The sequence below is a fragment of the Mesoplodon densirostris genome, chromosome 4 (genome assembly GCF_025265405.1).
Source record: "Mesoplodon densirostris isolate mMesDen1 chromosome 4, mMesDen1 primary haplotype, whole genome shotgun sequence".
Taxonomy (NCBI): Eukaryota; Metazoa; Chordata; class Mammalia; order Artiodactyla; family Ziphiidae; genus Mesoplodon; species Mesoplodon densirostris.
In genome coordinates this window covers 88566067-88587835 of record NC_082664.1, presented here as the reverse complement: position 1 = coordinate 88587835, position 21769 = coordinate 88566067, and the positions used below count along the sequence as shown (strand labels likewise).

At 41.9% G+C, this 21769-nt stretch overlaps 1 protein-coding gene across 3 annotated transcripts in view; it reads left to right on the top strand.

Annotated features, from left to right (window-relative positions):
* TP53BP1 (tumor protein p53 binding protein 1) overlaps nucleotides 1-21769 on the top strand; it is a 73829-nt gene that overhangs the window by 40034 nt on the left and 12026 nt on the right. For 2 of the 3 annotated variants that reach the window (XM_060096719.1, XM_060096718.1), the window contains exons 17-21: nucleotides 8386-8869; nucleotides 12429-12581; nucleotides 19732-20003; nucleotides 20667-20816; nucleotides 21114-21544. In XM_060096719.1, coding sequence (XP_059952702.1) covers nucleotides 8386-8869; nucleotides 12429-12581; nucleotides 19732-20003; nucleotides 20667-20816; nucleotides 21114-21544 — 1490 coding nt within the window. The remainder of the gene's footprint in view (nucleotides 1-8385; nucleotides 8870-12428; nucleotides 12582-19731; nucleotides 20004-20666; nucleotides 20817-21113; nucleotides 21545-21769) is intronic. The other variant, XM_060096720.1, reaches the window with a different exon arrangement.

Below are 21769 nucleotides of genomic sequence, written 5' to 3'. Positions count from 1 at the left end.
TGCCTTCTGCTGATCTTATTCTTACCTATTCTTCACTGGACCATATATCCTCATTCAGTGGAGGTTCCTGACAGAGAAGACACAAGCTCTAACAACCAAATGCATAGCAAGCTCTCTTTGGCTAGAACTCTTTTCTAAATCCCACTTTGATCTCCTGTTTTGGTAAACTGAGCTACACAAGATAGAAACCTCAGAGACTTCTCCTTTTCTCTTTCTTCTCCAAGATCCAGAGCAGAGCAAGCCCCAGAGAGTTCTTCATGCTTCTTTTTTCTGTCTACCCAGGTCAGTTCAGCTTCTAAGGGTGAGAGCTCCTTCCAAGTTGGAGACAGTTTTTTTTCTGTCTAGCTGGCTCCATCTTTCTCTGGCCAAACACAACGGCATGTGACATAGTTTCTAGACCCTTTATCATCCTGGATGTTATCTTCTGGGTATATCTCAGTTTATGCTTTGTAAAATATGATGACCTGAAACATTCCAGATGTTTTTCCATGGTCAGTTCAGAATGGGTTCTTTTAATCTTTATTTTGGTAATTATATATTTAACGCAACATAAAAATGCATTAGTATGTTGTTTTTATTTTATTTTATTTATTTACATCTTTATTGGAGTATAGTTGCTTTACAATGGTGTGTTAGTTTCTGCTTTATAACAAAGTGAATCAGTTATACATATGTTCCCATATCTCTTCCCTCTTGCATCTCCCTCCCTCCCACCCTCCCTATTCCACCCCTCTAGGTGGTCACAAAGCACGGAGCTGATCTCCCTGTGTTACGCGACTGCTTCCCACTAGCTATCCATTTTACGTTTGGTAGTTTATATATGTCCATGCCACTCTCTCGCTTTGTCACAGCTTACCTTTCCCCCTCCCCATACCCTCAAGTCCATTCTCTAGTAGGTCTGTGTCTTTATTCCTGTCTTACCCCTAGGTTCTTCATTTCTTATATTCCATATATATGTGTTAGCATACGGTATTTGTCTTTCTCTTTCTGACTTACTTCACTCTGTATGACAGACTCTAGGTCTATCCACCTCATTACAAATAGCTCAATTTCGTTTCTTTTTATGGCTGAGTAATATTCCATTGTATATATATGCCACATCTTCTTTACCCATTCATCCGATGATGGACACTTAAGTTGTTTCCAACTCCGGGCTATTGTGAATAGAGCTGCAGTGAATATTTTGGTACATGTCTCTTTTTGAATTATGGTTTTCTCAGGGTATATGCCTAGTAGTGGGATTGCTGGGTCATATGGTAGTTCTATTTTTAGTTTTTTAAGGAACCTCCATACTGTTCTCCATAGTGGCTGTACCAATTCACATTCCCACCAGCAGTGCAAGAGTGTTCCCTTTTCTCCAAACCCTCTCCAGCATTTATTGTTTCTAGATTTTTTGATGATGGCCATTCTGACTGGTGTGAGATGATATCTCATTGTAGTTTTGATGTGCATTTCTCTGATTAATGATGTTGAGCATTCTTTCATGTGTTTGTTGGCAGTCTGTATATCTTCTTTGGAGAAATATCTATTTAGGTCTTCTGCCCATTTTTGGATTGGGTTGTTTTTTTGTTATTGAGCTGCCTGAGCTGCTTATAAATTTTGGAGATTAATTCTTTGTCAGTTGCTTCATTTGCAAATATTTTCTCCCATTCTGAGGGTTGTCTTTTGGTCTCGTTTATGGTTTCCTTTGCTGTGCAAAAGCTTTGGAGTTTCATTAGGTCCCATTTGTTTATTTTTGTTTTTATTTCCATTTCTCTAGGAGGTGGGTCCAAAAGAATCTTGCTGTGATTTATGTCACAGAGTGTTCTGCCTGTGTTTTCCTCTAAGAGTTTGATAGTTTCTGGCCTTACATTTAGGTCTTTAATCCATTTTGAGCTTATTTTTGTGTATGGTGTTAGGTAGTGATCTAATCTCATACTTTTACATGTACCTGTCCAGTTTTGCCAGCACCACTTATTGAAGAGGCTGTCCTTTCTCCACTGTAGATTCCTGCATCCTTTATCAAAGATAAGTTGACCATATGTGCGTGGGTTTATCTCTGGGCTTTCTATCCTGTTCCATTGATCTATCTTTCTGTTTTTGTGCCAGTACCACACTGTCTTGATTACTGTAGCTTTGTAGTATAGTCTGAAGTCAGGGAGCCTGATTCCTCCAGCTCCGTTTTTCGTTCTCAAGATTGCTTTGGCTATTCGGGGTCTTTTGTTTTTCCAAACAAATTTTGAAATTGTTTGTTCTAGTTCTGTGAAAAATGCCAGTGGTAGTTTGATAGGGATTGCATTGAATCTGTAGATTGCTTTGGGTAGTAGAGTCATTTTCACAATATTGATTCTTCCAATCCAGGAACATGGTATATCTCTCCATCTATTTGTATCATCTTTAATTTCTTTCATCAGTGTCTTATAATTTTCTGCATACAGGTCTTTTGTCTCCTTAGGTAGGTTTATTCCTAGATATTTTATTCTTTTTGTTGCAATGGTAAATGGGAGTGTTTTCTTGATTTCACTTTCAGATTTTTCATCATTAGTGTACAGGAATGCCAGAGATTTCTGTGCATTAATTTTGTATCCTGCTACTTTACCAAATTCATTGATTACCTCTAGTAGTTTTCTGGTAGCATCTTTAGGATTCTCTGTGTATAGTATCATGTCATCTGCAAACAGTGACAGCTTTACTTCTTCTTTGCCAATTTGGATTCCTTTTATTTCCTTTTCTTCTCTGATTGCTGTGGCTGAAACTTCCAAAACTAGGTTGAATAAGAGTGGTGAGAGTGGACATCCTTGTCTTGTTCCTGATCTTAGTGGAAATGGTTTCAGTTTTTTGCCATTGAGGATGACGTTGGCTGTGGGTTTGTCATATATGGCCTTTATTATGTTGAGGAAAGTTCTCTCTATGCCTACTTTCTGCAGGGTTTTTATCATAAATGAGTGTAGAATTTTGTCGAAAGCTTTCTCTGCATCTATTGAGATGATCATATGGTTTTTCTCCTTCAATTTGTTAATATGGTGTATCACATTGATTGATTTGCATATATTGAAGAATCCTTGCATTCCTGGAATAAACCCCACTTGATCATGGTGTATGATCCTTTTAATGTGCTGTTGGATTCTGTTTGCTAGTATTTTTTTTTTTTTTTTTCTTTTTGCGGTATGCGGGCCTCTCACTGCCGTGGCCTCTCCCGTTGCGGAGCACAGGCTCCGGATGCGCAGGCCCAGCGGCCATGGCTCACGGGCCCAGCCGCTCCGCGGCATATGGGATCCTCCCAGACCGGGGCACGAACCCGTATCCCCTGCATCGGCAGGCGGACTCTCAACCACTGCGCCACCAGGGAGGCCCATGTTTGCTAGTATTTTGTTGAGGATTTTTGCATCAATGTTCATCAGTGATATTGGCCTGTGGTTTTCTTTCTTTGTGACATCCTTGTCTGGTTTTGGTATCAAGGTGATGGTGGCCTCGTAGAATGAGTTTGGGAGTGTTCCTCCCTCTGCTATATTTTGGAAGAGTTTGAGAAGGATAGGTGTTAGCTCTTCTCTAAATGTGTGATAGAATTCGCCTGTGAAGCCATCTGGTCCTGGGCTTTTGTTTGTTGGAAGATTTTTAATCACAGTTTCAATTTCAGTGCATGTGATTGGTCTATTCATATTTTCTATTTCTTCCTGGTTCAGTCTTGGCAGGTTGTGCATTTCTAAGAATTTGTCCATTTCTTCCAGGTTGTCCATTTTATTGGCATATTGTTGCTTGTAGTAATCTCTCATGATCCTTTGTATTCCTGCAGTGTCAGTTATTACTTCTCCTTTTTCATTTCTAATTCTATTGGTTTGAGTCTTCTCCCTTTTTTTCTTGATGAATCTGGCTAATGGTTTATCAATTTTGTTTATCTTCTCAAAGAAGCAGCTTTTAGTTTTATTGATCTTTGCTATTGTTTCCTTCATTTCTTTTTCACTTTTTTCTGATCTGATCTTTATGATTTCTTTCCTTCTGCTAACATTGGGGGTTTTTTGTTCTTCTTTCTCTAATTGCTTTAGGTGCAGGGTCAGGTTGTTTACTCGAGATGTTTCCTGTTTCTTAAGGTGGGATTGTATTGCTATAAACTTCCCCCTTAGAACTGCTTTTGCTGCATCCCATAGGTTTTGGATCGTTGTGTCTCCATTGTCATTTGTTTCTAGGTATTTTTTTATTTCCTCTTTGCTTTCTTCAGTGATCACTTCGTTATTAAGTAGTGTATTGTTTAGCCTCCATGTGTTTGTATTTTTTACAGATCTTTTCCTGTAATTGATATCTAGTCTCATAGCATTGTGGTCGGAAAAGATACTTGATACAATTTCAATTTTCTTAAATTTACCAAGGCTTGATTTGTGACCCAAGATATGATCTATTCTGGAGAATGTTCCATGAGCACTTGAGAAAAATGTGTATTCTGTTGTTCTTGGATGGAATGTCCTATAAATATCAATTAAGTCCATCTTGTTTAATGTATCATTTAAAGCTTGTGTTTCCTTATTTATTTTCATTTTGGATGATATGTCCATTGGTGAAAGTGGGGTGTTGAAGTCCCCTACTATGAGTGTGTTACTGTCGATTTCCCCTTTTATGGTTGTTAGCATTTGCCTTATGTATTGAGGTGCTCCTATGTTGGGTGCACAAATATTTACAATTGTTATATCTTCTTCTTTGATTGATCCCTTGATCATTATGTAGTGTCCTTCTTTGTCTCTTCTAATAGTCTTTAAAATACAGTCTATTTTGTCTGATATGAGAATTGCTACTCCAGCTTTCTTTTGGTTTCCATTTGCATGGAATATCTTTTTCCATCCCCTTACTTTCAGTCTGTATGTATCTCTAGGTGTCAAGTGTGTCTCTTGTAGACAGCATATATATGGGTCTTGTTTTTGTATCAGTTCAGCCACTCTGTGTCTTTTGGTGGGAGCATTTAGTCCATTTACATTTAAGGTAATTATCGACATGTATGTTCCTATTCCCATTTTCTTAATTGCTTTGGGTTCGTTATTGTAGGTATTTTTCTTCTGTTGTGTTTCTTGCCTAGAGAAGTTCCTTTAGCATTTGTTGTAAAGCTGGTTTGGTGGTGCTGAACTCTCTCAGCTTTTGCTTGTCTGTAAACGTTTTAATTTCTCCATCAAATCTGAATGAGATCCTTGCTGGGTAGAGTAATCTTGGTTGCAGGTTTTTCTCCTTCATCACTTTAAATATGTCCTGCCACTCTCTTCTGGCTTGTAGAGTTTCTGCTGAGAGATCAGCTGTTAACCTGATGGGGATTCCCTTGTGTGTTATTTGTTGTTTTTCCCTTGCTGCTTTTAATATGTTTTGTGTTTAATTTTTGACAGTTTGATTAATATGTGTCTTGGCGTATTTCTCCTTGGATTTATTCTGTATGGGACTCTCTGTGCCTCCTGGACTTGATTAACTATTTCCTTTCCCATATTAGGGAAGTTTTCAACTATAATCTCTTCAAATATTTTCTCATTCCTTTTCTTTTTCTCTTCTTCTTCTGGAACCCCTTTAATTCGAATGTTGGTGCATTTAATGTTGTCCCAGAGGTCTCTGAGACTGTCCTCAGTTCTTTTCATTCTTTTTTCTTTATTCTGCTCTGCAGTAGTTATTTCCACTATTTCATCTTTTAGGTCACTTATCCGTTCTTCTGCCTCAGTTATTCTGCTATTGATCCCATCTAGAGTATTTTAAATTTCATTTATTGTGTTGTTCATCATTGCTTGTTTCATCATTAGTTCTTCTAGGTCCTTGTTAACTGTTTCTTGCATTTTGTCTATTCTGTTTCCAAGATTTTGGATCATCTTTACTGTCATTATTATGAATTCTTTTTCAGGTAGACTGCCTATTTCCTGTTCATTTGTTAGGTCTGGTGGGTTTTTATCTTACTCCTTCGTCTGCTGTGTGTTTTTCTGTCTTCTCATCTTGCTTATCTTACTGTGTTTGGGGTCTCCTTTTTGCAGGCTGCAGGTTCGTAGTTCCCATTGTTTTTGGTGTCTGTCTAGGACAAATGGTGGAAGCAAAGCTATACAGACAAAATCTCACACAGAAGCATACACATACACATTCACAAAAAGAGGAAAAGTGGAAAAAACAATAAATCTTGCTCTCAAAGTCCACCTCCTCAATTTGGGATGTTTTGTTGTCTATTCATGTATTCCACAGATGCAGGGTACATCAAGTTGATTGTGGAGCTTTAATCCGCTGCTTCTGAGGCTGCTGGGAGAGATTTTCCTTTCTCTTCTTTGTTCTCACAGCTCCCGGGGCTCAGCTTTGCATTTGGCCCCGCCTCTGCGTGTAGGTCGCCGGAGTGCGTCTGTTCTTCGCTCAGAGAAGACAGGGTTAAAGGAGCAGCTGCTTCGGGGGCTCTGGCTCACTCAGACTGGGGCGAGGTTGGGGTGCGGATGCGGGGCGAGCTTGCGTCGGCAGAAGCCAGGGGGACGTTGCACCAGCCTGAGGCGCACCGCGCATTCTCCCGGGGAAGTTGTCCGTGGATCCCGGGACCCTGGCAGTGGCGGGCTGCACGGGCTCCCCGGAAGGGGTGTGTGGATAGTGACCTGTGCTCGCACACAGGCTTCTTGGTGGCGGCAGCAGCAGCCTTAGCGTCTCATGCTCGTGTCTGGGGTCCGCGCTGGTGGTAGCCGCGGCTCGTTCCCGTCTCTGGAGCTCCTTTAAGCAGCGCTCTTAATCCCCTCTCCTCGCGCACCAGGAAACAAAGAGGGAAGAAAAGGTCTCTTGCCTCTTAGGCAGGTCCCGACTTTTACCCGGACTCCCTCCCGTCTAGCTGTGGCGCACTAAACCCCTGCAGGCTGTGTTCACGCCGCCAATCCCAGTCCTCTCCCTGAGCTCCAACTGAAGCCCGAGCCTCAGGTCCCAGCCCCGCCCACCCCGGCGGGTGAGCAGACAAGCCTCTCTGGCTGGTGAGTGCTGGTCGGCACCGATCCTCTGTTTGGGAATCTCTCCGCTTTGCCCTCCGCACCCCTGTTGCTGTGCTTTCCTCCGCGGCTCCGAACCTTTCCCCCGTGCCACCCGCAGTCTCCGCCCTCGAAGGGGCTTCCTAGTGTGTGGAAACCTTTCCTCCTTCACAGCTCCCTCCCACTGGTACAGGTCCCGTCCCTATTCTTTTGTCTCTGGTTTTCCTTTTTCCTTTTTTCCTACCCAGGTATGTGGCGACTTTCTTGCCTTTTGGGAGTGTGAGGTCTTCTGCCAGCGTTTAGTAGGTGTTCTGTAGGAGTTGTTCCACGTGTAGATGTATTTCTGGTGTATCTGTGGGGAGGAAGGTGATCTTTGCGTCTTACTCTTCTGCCATCTTCCCCTCGTCTACAGTATGTTGTTTTTTATAGTACAGTGATGCATTCAACTTATGGTTTACTAAAAAGTTAGAAGTTATGGCATTTTCTATATGATGAACACAGTTATACAATTAGTTAATCTGAAAGTAGATTTTTGCAGTTAATTGATTGAGAGAACATTCTTTTGTTGAAAGTAAATTTATTAAGGACTTTATATTAAACTCCGTGTTAAGTGTTTTAAGTATGGAGATGAATAAGATGTGAATGTCAAGTTTCTGTGTAACCTCACTTGGAGTTAATCTGGGCCTGTTTATTCTGGTGTATTGTTGAGAGCATTTAAGAAAGCTCCTAGGCACCTCAGGGCTTCATGGTATCTGGTTTATAGGAGACATGCATCAAATGCTTGTGGGATATATGAATAAATCACTGATAGCCAAATGGGAAGACTAATGAAAAGAAATATATTGAACTGTGAGGAACCAAGTCATTCTGAAATGCTTAGTTGTAGATAATGTCAATATAGCTAGCAAAGCTAGAATCTCACCTACAACTCTTTCCTTTACAGATTGGGTTTCTTTTCCTAAAATTATTAGTCAAGGGGCATAATGAACAGTATCTAGAATGCTGAGTCATTTAAGGAATATTAGAACCATTAATAAAGCCAAATGAGACATCTTGCCCTAGTTGATCTGTTTTGAAGTAGATCCCTAAGTTGCCTTCACTGTCTATGACTTCAATAATGGTTTTGCATCTTTTGTTTACCTTATTTTCCTATGTCAGTTTTCAGAGTTCATAGCTAATGGAGAGAAGAAATTTTATGGCTATTTTACCATCATGGTGGAATAGTCCTGTGTACCGTTATTTTTTCACAGGAATGAAATTATGATTAGAACTCTTGTAAGGTCATATACTCGGTCACCTCATTTTCACCCTTCCCCACATATCTCAGAGTGTCAAATTATGGTTCCCCCTGACACACACACACACACACACACACACACACTCACACACTCACACTCATGCATACACTTGCTTACTTGATATGGTTTCTTTTTTTTTGACATGGTTTCTTTATGTGCTTGATTTTCAGGGGGAACTTGCTCCATTTTCCAAGTACTCAAGATGAAGAGGAGAAGGGAAAATTAGAAGGTGACCAAAGGACCAGGCAGAGTCAACAGCCTATGAAGCCCAGTAGTCCTGTCAAAGACCCTGCTTCTCCTACCTCCCAGGAGATGGCCACACAGGAGCCATCCAGTCCTCAAGGGGAAGCAATGGAGACAGATATGCCAGAAGGCCAGAAGGAAGGACAGAATACCAGTCAGGAAAAATCTAGTGAAGCCTTGATTGAAAGGCCCAGCCAAAATAATGTAGGAATCCAGACCATAGAGCATTCCCTGAGGGTCCCCGAAACTGTTTCAGCAGCAACTCAGACTGTAAAGAATGTGTGTGAACAAGGGACCAGTACAGTGGACCAGAACTCTGGAAAACAAGATGCCACAGTTCAGACTGAGAGGGGGAGTGCTGAGAAACCAGTCAGTGCTCCTGGGGATGATACAGAGTCACTCCATAGCCAGGTGAGAGAACATATAGGGTACCTCAGGGGCCCTTTTTTCAACTTTCTGGATTCCCAGAGAATTTAAGTTGTGGTACTTCTGCTTAATGATACTTCTTAACAGTTTTATACAGACCAGTGGTTAAAGGATAAAAACAATTCATCCAGGATTGGGATAGGGTAGTGAAAATTATGGGTAGCTATAGCCAATAAGATAATCTTTCAGGGAAAATGGAATTGTGCTAGAATTTGTCAGGTAGGTCTTTACTGGAAGAGAAAGCCAGGAATATAGTCTCGGTCCTGTAATACTTTTCTACATTCAACCTTTCCTTCTGCCATCATTTCTCATCCTCCTTTATAACCATAAGAGCTAATTGCTTGTCCCCCAAGTCTATTTAACCAATGTTCCCAGGAACTGAGAGAGTAGAAAGTCAAGGAGGAAGGAGTAGAAGAAGCATGAAGGATAGTGTATCACAGTATTGTAAACAAAGAACAAAGTCCCCAGGTGACCAGGGACTGCAGAAAGAGGCTAGGAATAGACATACCAGGAAGAAAAGGTTTGGGGCTGATGAACGTGAGACTGGAAGAAGAACAAGTTCTTGGGAATAGAGTAGGGAAGTGTAGGTACTAGTGAAAATTGAGTGGGTTAGAAGTGTTGGTAGTAACGTACATGCTAACAAGAGGAAGTTCATAAAATTGCATTAGTAATCGTGGTTAAATTGCCTTTTCAGTTGCTCTGGTAGGTCATCTTCACTTGGGATCTGCCTAGGAAAGCTTCACTAGTGATGTGCCTCTCATTCGAATGGTCCAAGTTGTTTGTTTTATAAAAATAAAATAATTCCTATTTATTGAACACCTACAGTATATCAGCATTGTGCTCAAGACAACCCATGAGGTTGGTATTATTATTCCCATTTCACAGGTAAAGAAACCAAGCTGAAGAGAGGTTAAGTAACTTGCCCAAGATTTTGCCATCAGTAGGTGGCAGAACTGGAATTTGAACTCAGCATATCTGACTTCAGAATCGGTATTCTTTTCATTATGCTATGTTGCTTTTCTATTTTTAAATCACAGCTTGTGTAGTCTTGTTCTGTTTATCCATGCCTCTCCAAAAATTCTGTTTATATTAGCCTTTTATAGTAACACAGCCTCTGAGACCTAAGACCTTATCAATTCAGGAAGTTTCAAAATAGCATAGCCGTTTGGATATAGGGGCAGTAACACATCAGACCCTATTTTGCAGCTGTTTATTTTCGCCCTTAATTTAAAATGTTTGATTCTGCCTCATAGTAATTTGGTTTCTCTGCCTTTATAAAAAGAGTTCAACTTTATCTTAAAGACAGCAATCATGTGGGTGCCACTAGATTGTATTTTCCTTTACTTCCTCATATTCTCCCTCTGTCAAATAGGGAAATAATTTCTGTTCCTGTCTCAACATGATGATAGGAGCCAGTGAGCCAGAGCTCAGGCTTTGGAGTCAGACATCATCTGGATGTTGTGAAAGTTGAGATAAAGCTTGCAAAGCTCTTAGCACTGGGTCTGACACACAGTAAATGCTCAATATGTGTTGGCTACTGCTACAACCTATTGATTATTATTGTTTTAACTACTACTACTGCAGCTGTTACCAGCACAACCACCACTTATGCTATACTACTACTGTGTCATACAGAGTGAAATGACATATTTAAGAGCTAGTTGCTCCTGCTAAGGAAAGAAAAGTGCTAGAAAAATACAGATGCTGATTGGGTACAGAGTTTCCATTGAGAAAGATAAAAAAGTTCTGGAGGTGGATATGGTGATGTTTTTACAATAATGTGAATATACATAATGTTACAAACTGTATATTTAAAAATGGTTAAAATGGGTAAATTTTATGTTAAGTATATTTTACCGCAATAAAAAAATATAAATGGTGGGTACAGTAACAGAAATTGGGGTTGGTGTGCCATCTTTTGAAGAATGGTTGGAAAATGAGGAACGCTGTATGGAGGTTTTCCAAGCGTCAGTACTTTTTTATCCCTTTCAGTCTGGGTAGGACTCAGTTCAGTACTCAGAGAAAAACATAGGCAGCCTACATTTGACATTCCTTAAATTTCCATTTATGTGTCAAGTGGGCCTGGAGCCAGGTTTTCTATGAAGTGAAAGTGTGGTTTTATTTTTATTTTATCTTCCCTTAATTATAACAAGATCCTCAAGCTATTTATCTTTACAGAAACCTCTTTTCAGAAGACTATTTGAAGAGAGTAAGCATAACTTTCTTTTTATCTGCCCTCTTTCCCTTCTCTCCTTTCTTATTCTATCAGACATGTTTATTTAGGTATCTCTCTTGAAGTGATCATTTGTCTGGCTGTTGTAATGGAAGAATACAGGGAGGCTTTTTGGCCGCATTTCAGGGCTATATAAAGCGCACTGAAACCTTTTAGACCCCTGTGTGTGCAGCCAGGAAGTCCAGGCTGCCATGGTTCTGATGCACCCTGATGACTGATGTATGCCCTGACCATTCATTAACCAGAGTTGTATATACAGAAGTATTTTAAGGAATTGGTTGAATAAGTTTCCACGCATTTTATTTTATTTATATTTATTCACGTAATTTTAATAGATATTTCACCCCTAACATGAAGTTGGAGTGCAAATTATTCAGAGAAATTACTTTAGGTAAATTACTACCAGACTATCAGGAAAAAACCGGACTCATTATTGCAGTGGTAAAAATAACTCTTTTGAAAGACTTAGATACCTTGACACTGATTGCAGAAAGTAAAATCAGTCTACTGTAGGGGAAATAAGGTGGGAGAAAAAAGTGTGCATTTCCTCTCACAGTTGCAGAGCCATGGGGTAGAAGGGGGGTGGGGGGCTTGGATATGGATAAATGTGAACTAGGTGTTATGAGAAAACATGTAGGTAACAGTTGTCATAAAAATATAGGGTCTCATTTAAACTATATAACTGATTATGGTGCAACTAGATATGAAATCCTAATTTGCTAATGTTCTCTGTTTCTGGACACTAGCTCAACTCTTTAGTTACAGTCTCTCATTTGGAATAGATCAAATATTTCATATTTAATTCTAGGAGAAATCAGTATGTCTTGTTCCAGATATAAATATACCGTAGTTTTCACTTACTAATGCAGGAAAAACAGACTGCACTGAGATTAACAGATGTTATCGTTTTATATAAAGTTCTAAAGAATGCCTTCCTTTTATCTGAAGAGCTGTTGTAAGTGTAAACTTGAATGCTGATTGACAAGTCGGCAACAAAATCAGAAGGATTACAATCTCATTGTGCTTTTAGGGGGTCAAAGTTTCACTTAAATATCCTATATATAAGTGCTAGATGTTACGCTTTTAATTTAGGCAGAAATAGGTTGTTTTAGGTGAAACTGATACAGACTTTTCCTAGCCTCTGGCTGGACAGCTGGTCCATCCCTAGTGTTACCTATAGGTGAATAGAAACAAAGCAACAGGAAAATTCCATCACATTAGATTCATGGAACCTCTGAACAGTGCTCATCATGAAGCAGTTGACTTGTGATTCTGACAGTTTGCAATGAGACTCTCTATTTTTTATCATAGGGAGAGGAAGAGTTTGATATGCCTCAGCCCCCTCATGGCCATGTCTTGCATCGCCACATGAGAACAATTCGTGAGGTTCGCACACTTGTCACTCGTGTCATCACAGATGTGTATTATGTGGATGGAACAGAGGTAGAAAGAAAAGTAACTGAGGTAATGTACACTGTGGGTCTGTGTGGCAAATTTTTTTCAATAGAAGAATTACCCAGGCTCTCTACCTGCTCCCCTGTTCCCTATACAACTAGCTACTAACACTGTGTTTTCTTTAATCCTTTTATGAGGAAGATATAACAACTGGGCTAGAGTTCTGAATTCTGTCTTTCCCAACCATGGGTTTGCTGTTTGACCTCTGGTCACTTATTTAACCAGTCCCATCATGCATTCTGTATCTATAAAGAACAGATTGATAAATCTCTCTCATGTGTAAAGATTTTATGTGTTTAAAAAAATTTTTTTTTAAATTGTAGTTGATTTACACTGTTGTGTCCATCTCTGCTGTACAGCGAAGTGACTCAGTTATACACATAGAGACATGCTTTTTTTATATTCTTTTCCATTATGGTTTATCCCAGGATGTTGAATATAGTTCCCTGTTACGTGTTATTTTTTATTATTATTATTATTTTTTTGCGGTACGTGGGCCTCTCACTGTTGTGGCCTCTCCCGTTGTGGAACACAGGCTCCAGACACGCAGGCTCAGCGGCCATGGCTCACGGGCCTAGCCGCTCCGCGGCATGTGGGATCTTCCCGGACTGGGGCACGAACCTATGTACCCTGCATCGGCAGGCGGACTCTCAACCACTGCACCACCAGGGAAGCCCACGTGTTATTTTTAATCCGTGGAAACTAATGAAGTGTAGAACTCCCTGTTTAGCTACATGTATTTTCTCATCGTTTCTCACGTGTTACCATTTTTTACTCATTGGACTTGGTTTCCATTCGTGTGTGGTTATGAACCTGTTAGTAGGAGATATACCTTTTTTTTTCTTTTTAATTAATTAATTTTTTTGGTTGCATTGGGTCTTTGTTGCTGCGGGGGCTACTCTTCAGTGTGGTACGTGGGCTTCTCATTGCGGTGACTTCTCTTGTGATGGAGCACAGGCTCTAGGCACACAGGCTTCAGTAGTTGCAGCACTTGGGCTCAGTAGTTGTGGTGCGTGGGCTCTAGGGCTCGTGGGCTTCAGTAGTTGTGATGCACAGACTTAGTTGCTCCGCAACATGTGGGGTCTTCCCAGACCAGGGCTTGAACCCATGTACCTTGCATTGGCAGGCAGATTCTTAACCACTGCACCACCAGGGAAGTCCCGGAGATGAGCCTTTATTTCTTAGTAGGATTCATTATGGACTCATTCGCAGTGTCAGTATAATATTGGTGTTTATTGATTGTTATAGTGTACGTTGTATGCTGACTTTGTTTAGATCTAATACTTGCTGAGGTTAGAGAGATTTTCTAGAATTAAAGATCTGGCACTTTTTTCTTGGTATATATGTTAATATCTGGGAACCATTTTAGTAATTGATGAGAGGCATAGCTATTCTATTCCCTAGTCAAGCACTTTTCTTTAATTCTGCCAGCTAGTCATATAGGAGGTTGTGCTCAGGGAGAATTAAACTGGTGTATAGTTTTATTTATTTTTTTTGAAATTTTTTTTTTTTTTTTTTGCGGTACGCGGGCCTCTCACTGTTGTGGCCTCTCCCGTTGCGGAGCACAGGCTCTGGACGTGCAGGCCCTGTGGCCATGGCTCATGGGCCCAGCCGCTCCATGGCATGTGGGATCTTCCCGGACCTGGGCACGAACCCGTGTCCCCTGCATTGGCAGGCGGACTCTCAACCACTGCGCCACCAGGGAAGCCCTGAAATTTTTTTAATATATAAATTTATTTATTTATTTGGCTGCGTTGGGTCTTTGTTGCTACGTGTGGGCTTTTCTCTAGTTGTGGTGAGCGGGGCTACTGTTCACTGTGGTGCGCGGACTTCTCATTGCAGTGGCTTCTTTTGTTGTGACGTTCGGGCTCTAGAGTGTAGGCTCAGTAGTTGTGGCTCACGGGCTTAGTTGCCCTGCGGCATGTGGGATCTTCCCGGACCAGGGCTCGAACCCGTGTCTGCTGCATTCACAGGTGGATTCTAAACCACTGTGCCACCTGGGAAGTCCAAAACTGGTATATAGTTTTAAGTGGAACCATATTATTGCTATTGTTCATTAATGGGCCATTGTGGCCCTCATGTCAGAGGCATTTTATATCAGTTTGAGAAATTGTCTTTTTTTTTTTTTTTGGCTGTGCTGTGCAGCTTGCAGGATCTTAGTTCTCCAACTAGGGATTGAACCTGGGCCTTCGGCAGTGAAAGCATGGAGTCCTAACAACTGGACCGCCAGGGAGTTCCCACTAAATTCCAGAAATATTTCTTTTAAAACGTTGATTTACCTTCAATTTTATGTTTATGAAATTTTTTTCAATGTTATTACTATTTTGGAAACATTGTGAGCTTAGCAGCTTTATAGAAAAAATTTGCTTTCATGAAAAGTTTTTGTAACTGTTGTAGTCTACACTGAACTATGTGCCAGGTACTATTTTTAAGTGTTATACATATTACTTTATTTAATATTTTTTATGGTGCTTTCTAAAGTATATTTTTGGAAACAGCAGGCCTGCTAGATACTCTGAGAGGGAAAACAAAGTTCCATGGTCATAAACGTTAAGTTTGAGAAAACACCTAGTGCTGTAACCGCCCCCTCCCCCACCATGGAGATTCTCAGTGCATATTATATTAAAGGCTCTAAGAAGCCCTCCAGTAAAGATATCTATTTGGGGACTTCCCTGGTGGTCCAGTGGGTAAGACTCCATGCTCCCAGTGCAGGGGCCCAGGTTCAATCCCTGGTCGGGGAGCTAGATGCCGCATGCGTGCCACAACCATGAACTCGCATGCTACAACTAAAAGATCCTGCACACCACAACAGAGACTCCACAACTAAGAACCAGCGCAACCAAAGTAAATGAATAAATATTTTAAAAAATGTATTTAATTGTGTAACACAGCATTTCCTAAATTTATTTGACCATTGAACATTTTTTAAAGTAATGTGTATTATATGCCTATGTTACATAGTTTGGGAAACACTTGCCATAATTAAATAAAATAGTAACAGCAACTAACATTTATTGAGCACTAGCTATATGCCAGGCACTCTACTTTTTTTTTTGAATTTTTGAATTTTATTTATTTTTTATACAGCAGGTTCTTTTTTTTTTTTTTGCCTTATGTGGGCCTCTCACTGTTGTGGCCTCTCCCGTTGCGGAGCACAGGCTCCGGACGCGCAGGCTTAGCGGCCATGGCTCACGGGCCTAGCTGCTCTGCAGCACGTGGGATCCTCCTGGACCAGGGCATGAACCCGTGTCCCCTGCATCGGCAGGCGGACTCTCAACCACTGCGCCACCAGGGAAGCCCCGCAGGTTCTTATTAGTTATCTATTTTATACATATTAGTGTATACATGTCAATCCCAATCTCCCAATTCATCACACCCCACCACCCCACCACCTTCCTCCCTTGGTGTCCGTACGTTTGTTCTCTACATCTGTGTGTCTGTTTCTGCCAGGCACCATTCTAAGGACTTTTACATGATTTAACTCATTTAATTCTCACAACTAAGCTGTGAGGTAGATATTGTTATTCCCATTTTGTACTCAAGAAACTGACATAGCAAGGTAAAATCACTTGCTTAATGCTGCAAAGCTAATAAACAGAGGAACTAGAATTCATCCCAGGCAGTCTAATTCCACAGCCTGCATTCCTAACTACTACATTGTGCTGTCTCTTTAAGAGTGAAAGGGATGTGTGTCAAACGGAAGGTGTGTGTAGTAGTTCAGAAGAGGAGGAAACGTGTCTGAAGAGAATTTTGATAAAGCCTTTCTGGGTGAGGGCCAGAAAGTACTTGAGTTGGACACTGAAGGTTTTAGATATTGGGAGATACAGGGAAAGGGTGTTCTATATAGAAAGAAGGCTTGGGTGAGCAAAGGCACAGAGGCAGAAAGTAAAGAGCACAGATGTGGGAACAGTACATTTGGTGGGCGGCCCAAAGATGTGTAGAGGTGTGAAGGTGGACAGGTTGACGTCAGAGGATTCTGGGAACTTTCCTTCCCTCATCTCTTGTAGCCTTTGTTTATTGTATTTTAAAAATTTTATTCATTTATTTACCAGCAACTTCTTTTTTGCTGTGTTCCTAGCACTATGGCGGGCACTGAGACTAAGAAGATAAAAAGACAGGGTCCCTATTCTCTTAGGAGCTTATTTACACTTGACATGCAACAAATCCAGAACTTGTGGTTGCTATAGTAGAGGTATGGAAAGATGTTTTAGAAAGAGGGGCCAGAGCCTGCTAGCTTACCTGAAGGTGACTAAAAGGCCTCACAGAAGATGTAGCGCTCAAAGTGCAGCAGATAAGTTCGAAGGGCAGGGGAGAAGGACACTGCAGGCACAATGAAAAGGTTTGTAAGTATGTAGACAGCATGGCATGCTTAATGAATATTTAGAATGTGACGAGGACGGTAGGGTAGGAAATGGTGAGAGAGGATGCTCTTGAGGTTAGTAGGGGCCCAGAGCATAAGGCTTTGTATATATCATAGAAGAGAGTTTAGATTTTTATCTTTTGTGTGATGGAAAGCCTTTAAAGAATTTGGGGGAAAGGGATGACATGCTCAGATTTGCGTGTTGGAAAGGTCCGATGGGCAGCAGTGTAACAATTGATTGGAATGGGAGAGGTTAGAGGCATAGTTCAGACAAGAGGCAATGAGTGTCAAATTAGGACAGTGGTAGTGGGGATTGAGAGGAGGGAAATAGATGTAAAAAATTACAGAAGGTGAAATTGATAGACTTTGGTGAATTCCTGAATGTGGGGATTGTGGGAGAGGGAGGAATCATATATGATGCCTGGGCTTTTTAACTGGGCAGATAGATGGTGGTACCGTTTACTGAGAGAATATAAATAGGACACTGGTTTGAGAGAGAAGATCCTTCATGCAGTAAATATTTACTGAGGACCTCTTTTGTGGCAGGCACTGTGCTCTTTTGAGGATAAATCAGGAAAGAAGATGGTTACTACTCTGTCTTAATGTGGCCTCTGTAGTCTAGTAGGAGGGACACACAGGAAAAAAATAAGCAAATACATTAAAAAGATCATAAGAGGCCACCTTGGAGCCTGGGCCCAAGTCATTATAAGAGCAAGGGCTCAACTTTTGAACAGTTGCAAAGGCAGGTATAGTTAGCTACTGTTCTTTGGGCCTCTACTCTGCACCTGAGACACAGCCCGGAGTCCCAGTCCTCTAGGCTGGTGTTGCCCCTGCTCATTTGCCATGTCCAAGAGAAGGAGTTGACTTAAGTTCTGAGCTCACAACACCTGCTTTAGTCAAGTGAACTTGGCAGATTATGCTGACTCACATCCAGCTAAAGAAGGCAAGTTGGATGATAGGAGATGGTGATTGGAGAATGGTGAGATTTCTGGAGGTGGTGCAGTTTCTGGTAATGACCCTGGTAGTAGCAGATGGCTGAGGTAGAGTAGAGGAAAAGGTTAATGGTGGTAATTAGATCAGGAAAGATTGTTGCTGGATGGGTCATCTGATGGATGTTAGCCTCAGAAAATGACAGTGGAAGGGAGGCTGTGAACCAGGAGTATAAGGTGTTCATGCATGAGAGTCAGTAATTGGTAGAATGTTGGTGAGTAACAACGAGGGAAGGAGAGAGTTTAACGGAATGGCAAATGATGATATTTGGTAGGAGCAAGAAGTGGAGAGTTAGAAATGATCTGTTAATGGCAGTGGGTAGCAAGGAGGCCTCTCATCTCCAAACTCTTGAATTGAGGTTTGGTTGAGAAAAACCAGCCCCTGCTACAGAGAGCTGCAGGGGATATGAGATACACTGGGGATGTCCAGGATTCATTCATTGAAGGCAAGGAAATGAAGAGAAGATGACAGATTGAGTTTTGGATGGGTTAAACTGCAGGTGTCCCTAGTACATACAAGGGGAAGAGTTTAGTAGGCATTCGTATCTGTGAATTTGGAGCTGAGTCATCATTGTATTGTTGGTAGACAGGCCGGAATAAGTCAGGTAAGACTGGCCAGAGAAAACATGGGAGAGTGAGGAAAGGAATGAGAACAGAGTCCTGGGAAATACTAATTTAAAAGGAATAGGCAGAGAAAGAGGAACCAAAAAACAAGTACAAATAGAAGTAGCTAGAGAGGTAGAGTGAGTGAAAGGAAGAAAAAGTGACTTTATAGATTTTAGAGAAGAGATTTTCAAGAAGGGAGTGGTCAAAAATAATCGTTTAATCATCTTATAGCATTATTTAAACATGTGTTCATTGCATACTGTCTCCCAGGGAGATTGTAAACTCTTTGAGGGAAGAGTCTGTCTTATACTTCTCCATATTTTCTCTGATAATTAGCACGCTAAGGCATAAACAGGCTAGAGTAGGAAGGCAAATGTGCAGCACCTGTGCTGTAGTTTCTCAATCCTGTGCCCATAGAGGACATTGCTGATTGGTCCTAGAACCTTTCCTCACTAAACCTGGGAATTAGCCTTAGTGGCTGCTTAAAACTGAGCTCCAGGCAACCACTACCAATCCATCAAAGTAGGCATGTGAGTGAGATAAAGTCAGTTTGATATTCCTGTCCTCTGTAGATACCGGAAATTCATATACTTTGATTATTGCCTTTTTTGGTTTTCATTTTGGTAAACAGTGATACCATTCATTATATAGCTATTTTTGCCTATAATTTTTAATTTCCTTGATCACATATTGAAAGGTAATAGAAAATATCTAATTTCAAAAAACATGTAAGGCTACCCACTGTTATAATCATGTTCCCAGAAGGGCTCCTAACCACTTCTTCCTCTAACCTACCTACTTCTTTACCTTTCTTCTGTTAGGGAATTACTGTGTCCTCTGGGTTGGAATCCTTGCTGGGTTCTCAGCAGCCAAAGGTTGTGAACTTGTCCAGTAAAAAGATAATTTAACTTAGCTCAGGATAGAGGTCTCTTTCTTCTGATCTAGTACCACCTTTATTTTTTATTGAGATATGTATTCCCTGTAGAATGCACAGGTCTTAAATGTTCAGTTCAGTGACTTTGACAGTTATATGTAATCACTACTCAAAGCAAGATATAGAACATTTCCATTACTCCAGAAAGTTCCCTCCTAATTCCCACCTTTCTGAATTGAAATTTCTTGCCATTTAGGATTTTCCAACCATCACATGAGCATTATGTTATTGTGGCTTTTTTAAGCTCTTGTATCCATTTCTTCCTTGCAGGAGACTGAAGAGCCAGTTGTAGAGTGTCAGGAGTGTGAAACTGAAGTTTCCCCTTCACAGACTGGGGGCTCTTCAGGTGACCTGGGGGATATCAGCTCCTTCTCCTCCAAGGCATCCAGCTTACACCGCACGTCAAGTGGGACAAGTCTCTCAGCCATGCACAGCAGTGGCAGCTCAGGGAGAGGAGCCGGACTACTCAAAGGGAAAACCAGTGGGACAGAACCCGCAGATTTTGCCTTGCCCAGCTCCCGAGGAGGCCCAGGAAAACTGAGGTGCAGACAGGGTCTCCAGAGAGAGAGCCACAGCAGGGGCAGGGTTGCTGACGTTTTAATATCACGGGAAAAGGGGAGTAATGGGAGGTCCCCGCATCCTCCTCCTAGGATAAATCAACTCCTCTTCCTCCCCTTTCGTTCCTCTCCTATTTTGGGTTTGCATGGGAGGTAGGGTGGAGCCCTCTGCGAGGCAGACTTCCTGAGAAACCGTAGGAAACAGGTGAGGGGACTTTGGGAAAGCTGGCACATATTCCTGTCCCCCAGCCCCCATTTTCTGCAGCCTATGAGTGCTTTGGTTGGGAGTACAGAAAGTTTGGGGTAGCGGCCCCAACTTGACACATTCCCTAGCTTTTTGTTTTCCTCTACAGGTATCCAGAGCCTGAAGTACAAGAGAAGGCAGGGCAGAAATGGATGTGCTGTTTTTGAGGGCAGCAGTAGGAAGCTTTGTCAGGAGGGAATAGACTTGCATAGAAGGATGTCCTTTACTTGTTACCCTGCACTCCTGCTCCCAGCTGATTGGGTGGTGGGTGTGTGGACCAGCTTCCTGCTGCCCTGGAGGCTCAGCATGTGTTGGCCTGGCATGTAGTCTGAGGACCAAGGGGAGACTGTGAAGAAAGGATCCAGTAGCAGGTGCTATCAGACTAACCTGTCTTCATTCTCTAGTCCTAGAAAAGGGGTCAGTCAGACAGGGACGCCAGTGTGTGAGGAGGATGGTGATGCAGGCCTTGGCATCAGACAGGGAGGGAAGGCTCCCGTCACGCCTCGTGGGCGCGGGCGAAGGGGCCGCCCGCCTTCTCGGACCACTGGAACCAGGTACCCGGGTAGTGTGAGATACACTTAGTCTATGACTTGTTCAGAAAAAAAGGGAGTAGAGAGAAGAGAGGGGAGTAGAGAGTATGTGGGGTGTCAGGAGGGAGAAGAGGGGCCCACACTGAGCGGGGAGTGGGCAGGGCTCAGAGTGAGGCTGCTGAGACACCAGGCTTCTGCCTGTGACGGGTTTTAGCGAAGAATGGGCTGGAGACCCCTGGACAGAGGAGTGGGAGAACTGGTAGATAAGTTCTGCTCTCTGCTGATTCTCACTGCCTTCTCCTTCCTCTTATCTCTCTTTAGGGAAACAGCTGTGCCTGGCCCCTTGGGCATAGAGGACATTTCACCCAGCATGTCGCCAGACGATAAATCCTTCACCCGTATCGTGCCCCGCGTGCCAGACTCCACCAGACGAGCAGACACGGGTGCTGGTGCTTTGCGTCGAAGCGACTCTCCAGAGATTCCTTTCCAGACTGCTGCTGGTCCTTCTGATGGCCTAGATGCCTCCTCTCCAGGGAACAGCTTCGTAGGGCTCCGTGTTGTAGCCAAGTGGTCATCCAATGGCTATTTTTACTCTGGAAAAATCACACGAGATGTTGGAGCTGGGAAGTATAAATTGCTCTTTGATGATGGGTATGAGTGTGATGTGTTGGGCAAAGACATTCTGCTGTGTGACCCCATCCCACTGGATACAGAAGTGACAGCCCTTTCGGAGGATGAGTACTTCAGTGCAGGTAATAAAAGAGGCAAGACCTTTCTTAACACCTCTCCAATCCTCCAATACCAACAGCGTTCACTGCAGCCTGAGTACTTTTCTGTGTTCTCTAAAGTCAAATTTCATTCCTAACACTGGTTACTCTCACCCCTGGCTTTTTTGTTCTTCTTTATTGCTTGTTTTTTTTAATCTTTTTTAAAATTATTATTATTAGTTTCTGCTTTATAACAAAGTGAATCAGTTA